Source organism: Zea mays, chromosome 4, assembly GCF_902167145.1.
Source record: "Zea mays cultivar B73 chromosome 4, Zm-B73-REFERENCE-NAM-5.0, whole genome shotgun sequence".
In the NCBI taxonomy this organism is placed as follows: Eukaryota; Viridiplantae; Streptophyta; class Magnoliopsida; order Poales; family Poaceae; genus Zea; species Zea mays.
In genome coordinates, this window is record NC_050099.1 from 103,969,997 (window position 1) to 103,977,707 (window position 7,711).

The following is a 7,711-nucleotide window of genomic DNA, read 5'->3' on the forward strand; positions in this document are numbered from 1 at the left end:
TGACAGGGGTAGATTTGGGCAATGGCGCGGCGCCAGTGCAGGTCGCACGCGTCATTGCTACAGGGACGCTAGAGACGAACTGGTGGAGGTGGAGGCCAGACTGGCGGTGGCGGATGCCTGAGTCAGAGCCCGCCCGGCCGTCTCGGAGGTTGCTGCCTTGTGCTCTTGCTGAATTCGTAGAGCCTGAAGGTGTGGAGAGCGATAGAAGACTGAATGGAGGCAGCCGCACCGCCGGCAACATAGGAAACGCAGCCGCGCAGGTTTGCGAAATAATTGAAAGAGTTTATGTTCTCGTGACTTGAGCGACTGAGGGAGGCCGCCAGCGTCAGGCTCAATCGGTACAAGCAGGACGTTTTTTGGGCCACATTTTTGGGCTGAAATGTTTTTTGAGCTAAATTTTTTGGTTGAAAAAAGCATATATATAAGAGGATTTTTGGGCTACGCCCTGGGCCCATATCCGCCCCTGCGCACCAGGCCCTAGGTCCTAGCCCAATAAGGCAACACGGCAAGGCAACTAGCAGACTAGCAAAAAATGAAACTCTAAAATAACCAGTCATATGCTACGCCCTGCCTAGACGGCGATGACGACCATGGATTCTCGGGCGGCAACGAACTCAGATGGTGACCAAGGAAGGTGAGCAAACTCCATTTCTCCATTTCTTCTATCGGTCCCGAAGTACTTTTTTCTTTTCTCATGGATGGATGAATGAATCATGGTTCATGGATGCGTGCTTGCCGATGTGGTGATGTCTGAAATCTAGATTGTTTATGCTACCTGTTAGTACCTAGTTATCCCTTAATTAGGGATGGGGACCCATTGAGGACCCGAAACCCGAATGGGGATGGGTATGGGATAAGTTTTGCACCCATGATGGGTATGAGGATGGGGATGGATCAAACATGATGGGGATGGATATAGGATGCTATAACCCGATGCGGAATTCCCCATTGACATCTCTAGCCGTGGGCAATAAACGTATCATTAACAGTTAAGGGTCCACTATTCAAATGTAGTTATGTGAGAAATCAGATGTATAGGGGGTTTTGTGCAAAAAACATGAGTATTTGCTCTCCTAACATAACCAAAAATTCATTGAAATTTGCATCATTTATCAACACAAAATCTATATTATTATATAGGTTCATCACACGAAATACTTTCAGAATACATACACCATCCTGTTCAGCAATTCGAAATTATAGGAGGTGCGCGTCACGAACAGATAAACAAGAACTTGTAAATTCATCTGTTTCATCTTTAACCCAAGAAAACAATCAATAAATCAATAGCGGTTTATTATCAGTATAAAGACCGAATCCTTTGGCGTCGACATATTGCAAATAAACATGTAAATCCTGACCCTAGCTACTAGTATTAACTACTCTAAAATATCACTTATTCCAACAGCCCCAAAAAGGCTATTAACCTCAAATCGACACAATAAATGAATACTAGCAGTAACATAACATTGCAAAAATGACAGGCTCACCAACCGACGACCAAAACTAAAACTACATCTGAATAGGTGTCTATTCTACAATTACTCAATTAGTAATCACTTTTTTAGCTTTTGTTGCCTGCAAAAATAGTGATGAACAGGAACTCCAAAAATTTGTATCCAGCCTTTTCTGGTAACCCCGCACTCGACCAATTGATGGATCTCTATGCCAACTTCAAAACAATCTGAGGGCCACCGAACGACACAGGAGACGTGCAACAGCTATGTTGTCCCTCATTTTGCAGGTGCACCAGCGGCTACTGTGCGGCCACCACGACCACCAGCATATCCAGCATGGTCAACCCTCTGGTAGCCGACATCAGCACCACGTGCTGAGACACCTCTGCCACCACTTCTGCCACCGTAATCCGACCTGTAACTAAACTCACCCCTCCCGTAGCCCCTTCCTCCACCGTAGTTACCACGGCCTCTGGTACCTTCACTTCTGAAGTTGTTGCCCCTGCCTGGTACAAACCTGCCACCTCTGCTGGAGCCTAAAAGAAAGGAGGAAATATACAAATTGAATCGGAAGAGTCATTTAACAAAATTTAAGAGTTAGGCCCCATTTGGTTTGAGACCATAGTCCCATTTAGTCCCTAAATTACCAAACAGTGGACTAAAACAGGGACTAATTTAAGTAGCATGTATAAGAGATAGATACCAACCACCCGAATATATTGCCATAATAACCGCTCTGAGATTTAGTGGGAGAAATTTTGGGTGTACTAGAGTGAGATCCTTCAAACAAATTTTTGCAGCTTGTTCGAGAAGTACTCACAAATTATGCCCCCATACTATCACAACAAAATCGAGCCCCATGCAGACATGCCCTTGTTAGCAAGGTAGCACCCAAAAGTGGACGACTCAAGTTTGCTTAGTTCCCAGACCAAATATAATTGTGTGTTATATATTGAGCATTGTCTACTCTAATCATGGATCTACATATAACCTGAATTCTGGTTGATCCATCTCCATTCTCCTAGGATCAGCAGGATCATCAGTCATTTAGTGAGTCATCAGATTCATATGATTCAATGATATAATTGGCATCATGGTTTCAAAGGCGTCGCCTAGGCGACGCCTAGGCGTCCAGGCGGCCAAAAAGTCTAGGCGTCCCCGTCGCCTAGCCAAGAGTCGGCAAGAGGGGAGGGGGAAGAAGCCTAGCAGAGACGACTTTGGGGAGCGGGATCGAGGGAGCGGCGGCGCAGAGAGTGCCGAGCTCGGGGGAGCGGCGGCGCAGGGAGTGCCGAGCTCGGGCGAGCGGCGGCGCAGAGCTCGGGGGAGCGGCGGTGCAGAGCTCGGGGAAGCGCCGCCGCTGAGACTCAGGGGAGCGCCGCCGAGCTTGGGGGAGCAGGAGCAGCGATGCATGGTTGTGGACGAGCGGCGACAGTGAGATGGGAGCAACTCAGCAACCCTAACCGGAGGATATATGGGCTGCCTGCCTGCCTGGTGGGCTGGGCCATCTCCTTCTACCCCTTCCTTCTTTTTTTTCTTTCTCCCTTTTTCTTTTTCTTCCTCATATATGTTGTTGTTCTGTCTTTTGTTTAATTGGTAAGGCGTCGCCTTGCTCGCCTTAGTAAGCGCCTAGGCGTCGCCTAGGCGTCCAGGCGGTGGCCCAACGCCTTGTCTCACCTTACCGCCTTAAGAACTATGATTGGCATAGACACTGCATAAGATTAAGTATCAATTTGTATATAGACTGACCTCGTGAACCAGGTGTCCTCTTTTCCTCAATGTAACATTGACGACCACCAATCATCACAGGGGAAGCCTGTAAATCAAACTCACAACCAGTTAAACTTGGATAATCAATCAGCAAAAGTACTTTTAGAAATACACCTCTAATAGGCACTACAGAATGATACCACTAAAGTAACAGAACAAGACTGGGCATTTCATTCATTCTACATATTTCATTTATTAGAATTATCAGTACTGTACTAGATCTCAACATATATTTGCGTAGCAAAGGAATAAAAGGTAAATCATGGTGCAAGCAATCTGAAGAGGTAACTGAAAATTATCAGCAACTAAAAAAAGCATAAACATATACCACAGGGGACAGAGCAAAATGACAGAATTCACAATCAAACATAAAAATCTCTGATATATCCATTGGGACTTTGGGCACAAACCACGCGAATCCTATATGTGAAAATTTGCAAGAAGTAACTTTCAGGTTCATACATGATCAATCAATGTGTAAACCACAGGCAACCAAACAAGGATTTATCCATCTACATGTATTTGCCCGTCTGTAATCCAGTGCAGAAAATATCTCAACAAAGTACTCTGCCATTTCCTATAAAGGTGCTAAATTCAAAACCAGGTCCAAGCAACTTATATAACAATGTTAAAAGGAATTATTTTTACTAAAAATCAACTTCACCATCTGGAAGGCACTCAAAAAGGTGGTCCAGAATAATCAACACAACAATAATGGTTACTCACAAGACAGTTCACACTTATATTCAACCAAATTAACACAACACAGAAATCAATCTATTAGAGAATGAATACATTATGTTCCCAAAATGATGTGAAACAGGAAGGGCTTTAAATAATCTACAGGAACACTAACAGCACTATTAAACCAGATAGTGTTCATACTGACATAAATTGCAGTTTCAAATATTATTGAACAAGCTAACAGCACAGAATAAAAATGAGTTCGTCATATTGAAAAAATTACCTCTATAGCACTCTGGACAGATGTAGAATCCTCAAACTCAACAAATCCGTAACAGAACCCTTGGATCTACATTTACATTTGAAAACATTAATGCCAAACTTCGAAGTTGTAAACGCAAAAAGAATCTCCCAAAGCTGGTACAGGTGAAAAAGTTACCTTATTGCTTCTGACTTGAATGCCATTTTGCTTGATGGTACCAAACTTCTTGAACTCATCCTCCAGTTGAGTTTCAGTGGCATTTAGAGGTAAATTCCTCACATAGATTGCATGCGCGTCATCTTAAAAGAAGAAAGGTTAAGAGAGGCTAGTGCAATGAAAAAGGTCAAACTGAAATATGAGATTTAAGAAACACCTTCAGGCTCTTGGATATTGCCGTTCTCAGGGTTGGAACTAAAAGGCAGCACATCTTTGACAGGAGCAAGAGCAGGAGACTGCTTCTCTGGTTTGGGCGGTGCAGTCCTAGTAGGAGGTGCAGGAGCAGGCAATGAAACTTCTTTCATGACTTTGACCTACAGCAAGGAGAAATTGTAATATTTTGTTAATAAACAATGCAGAAAAAATGAAAATAAATCCTTGATGTTTCACAGTTGAGGAAATACATCGCCTTTTAGGAAACAGGCAACAAGTTAACAATGCAGAAAAAATGAAAATAAATCCTTGATGTTTCACAGTTGAGGAAATAAATCGCCTTCTAGGAAACAGGCAACAAGCTATTCAGTTATTTCAAAGCAAACAAATACCATCTCCAATTCTACACAAGCATAACAGCTTTTGCACTACAGTTTCCTTGTCATCCTCTCTGAAATTACATGATACTGAAGACATACATCATGCTCATGAACATCACATGAACTCTGTTCCAGAGTGATCAGTCTGGGATAGTGCGTCCAGATTAGTTAAATTCATATGTAACAACAGATTTTGGAATTGACTAGCATATACTCCCTCCGTCCCAAAATAAAATTTGTTTTACCTTTTTAGTTGATTCACACAATAATTGATGTATTTGTTTTATATGTGTGTTTAGATTCACCATCATTCATTTGAACATAAGACATAAAAATCAAGAGCTAAAGTAAACCAACTAATATTTTGAGACGGACGGAGTACATCTTTAAACCGTGGACATGCAAAAAAAAATGTAAAACATTTAGGATAAAGTTATAAAAAGATAGCTAAAACTGCATTATCCATGAACGGGCGTAAATGCATAAGCAGCAAATGAGTTTAAAGTACGAAGTTGCTTTTAGAAACCTACAATTGAGGCGTATGACTTCTTTGGTGCCTCCTCCTGCAACACAGGGGCAACTGTAGTTGCCAAAACAGCTGCCACGTTGTTTGGAACTTCATTTATCACTTCAGGAACAGGTTGTTCCTCATCCACTACTTCCTCTGGCGGCGGATCGTAAACCTCAGCCTCCTCCTCCTCCTCAGGTTGAGGTGGTGATCGGTCCACAACATGATGTTCCTGCTGTGGCACGGCATCTACAAACAGTGAAAGAAGAGTGTTGTTATCATCTGCCTCATGAAAAACACGACTGAACTGCAGGCTGTGCTTTACACACTACGGTCATCAGGGGTGGCAGGCTCCACAGCAAGAGTAGATGTGCCGTTGGCAGCCACAGACAGGACTACAGCATCCGCCTCTGGCTGCGCCTCTACAGCGGTAGGGGCAGGGATTTCCCCGACGAAGCGGAACATGTCGTTGAGCACGAAGTAGCCCTTCTCCTGCGGCGCCAGGAAGAAGGACTGCGAGAACTCGCGGCGCACTCCGTCACGGCCGGTGAGGTGGCCTGTGACGAGCACAGTGACGCCGCCGCCAAGCGACTCCTGCGAGTCCACCGTCCTGATCTCCGCTTTTGACACGTCCATCTCCATTATCTTCTCGCCGATTGCCTGCATAGGCGCACAAGGCCCCCCAAAATCTCTCAGCATCGCGATCGAAATGAAACTAAAGCGACAGATCTGGGTGACCGGGGACGGTGGCTCACCTCCATAGTGGTGACGGAGTCCATGCCGGCGGCTCCGGCGGCGGATGCGGGGCGGCCGAGGCGACTAGCCTCCTGATAGAAGCGGTACACCAGATCCGGTGACTGGTGCAGCACGAGGTAGTACTGCTGCACGAACGCGTTGCCCACCTGCGCGCGCAGATAGACACTAGATCAGCTTCTGGAACACGGGAGAATCCCGCTGAAATCTCGGCCTGAGAGCGGCGAAGCTGCTTACCACTTGCGCAGACGGCGGTGCCTCGGGGGCCTGGGCGACAGGTTGCGGCGCGGCCATGAAGGCGATGGATCGGGGGACGGAGGAGACCTAGGGTTTTGGTGCGGCGCGCGGCTCCCGTGCGGGCTGCGGCGGCGTGTGGGGCAGCGCTTGGGTTCTGGTGGCGAAGGAGATGGAGGCGGAGGGAGGGAGAGGTGTAGTGCGAGGCGAAGGCGGCACCGGTATTGGGGTATGGGGCTTTGCGTACGGCGGATCTGGAGCCGTGATCTGATTGATGCTTTCATCCGTGAACAGTGGTGTGAGGCTGGATCGGACGGCGGTATCAATTGCTGGCGTGACGTGGCCAAAGGCCGCCACCGATACGGCTAACAATGAGCTCTAAATTTTACTTTATACATAAATGATGTTAGGCTAATCACAGTGAGGATTTCATGTCCCTATTTCCAAAAATATCACGTCAGTTTTATGGATGAATGAAACACCCTCTCTCAATAGAGAGTTTCATCTCATTATTTCATATGTCAACATACTTCTTAAATGTCGTATATAAATAACCAATAGGATGTACTCAATTATATGAAGATGAAACAAAACACTCTCAGTGGAGGTTTCACACAGTTTCCAAGACCTTGGAAACGAGTTAACATGGTTTCATCCCCATGAAACTCCATGAAACTCTTCCTTATTAAATGATATGACATATCATCCAAATATCTGATGTGGTAGATTAATTAATACATGAAACACCTCATGAAACCTCTATTGTGATTAGCCTTATTTTGATTTTTTAGACCAAATTTGATAGGCTCATCTTATTCAAAAATATAATTATTATTTTATTTTCATTCTGAATTAGTTTATCATACTAACTATCAACTGATTTTTCTATGTTTTCACAAATATTTTGAATAAAACGAACCGGTCAAATTTAGCTCAAAAAAGTCAAACGACTTTGTTTTTGGGACAGAAGTACACTATAAAATTTAAGTATCGGATTGAATTATGATCGAGTTTTATTTCTATTTATTTTTGAACAAAAAATTATTTAGAGCTCTAAAAAGTTGTGAAGAAACGTTTGGCTCGTGATCCATTATCACCCCTAAGTACCCATGACCGGGGTGATGTCAACGACGATCGATTGGTCAATTGTGCTATCGATCGATTACCGTGGCCGGTATGAGTCACAGTAGGACTAAGTTGGTCGTTATCGACCACTGTTTGAGCGGACAACGGTTGATGTGACGTCGTATTATTGGTTACGTTATTTTATCCGTTTGAATTTTAAAAAATAAAAATA

The 7,711-nt window shown here is 44.4% G+C and overlaps 1 protein-coding gene across 2 annotated transcripts; it reads right to left on the reverse strand.

The window, feature by feature from the left end:
• Positions 1–1,250: 1,250 nt before the first annotated feature.
• On the reverse strand, positions 1,251–6,753 carry LOC100382927 (uncharacterized). Of its 2 annotated transcripts, none has more exons than XM_020551675.3 (9): positions 6,418–6,753; positions 6,183–6,329; positions 5,760–6,087; positions 5,450–5,676; positions 4,544–4,700; positions 4,348–4,469; positions 4,192–4,257; positions 3,204–3,270; positions 1,251–1,993 (listed from the first exon to the last, which is right to left on the reverse strand). In XM_020551675.3, exons 1-9 carry the CDS (start codon positions 6,472–6,474, stop codon positions 1,734–1,736), a joined length of 1,431 nt encoding a protein of 476 aa, XP_020407264.1. In that variant the 5' UTR covers positions 6,475–6,753; the 3' UTR covers positions 1,251–1,733. The 2 variants fall into 2 exon arrangements, with proteins under 2 accessions (XP_020407264.1, NP_001353737.1); NM_001366808.1 differs by having other exon boundaries at positions 1,321–1,993; positions 5,757–6,087; positions 6,418–6,643.
• Positions 6,754–7,711: the final 958 nt, after the last annotated feature.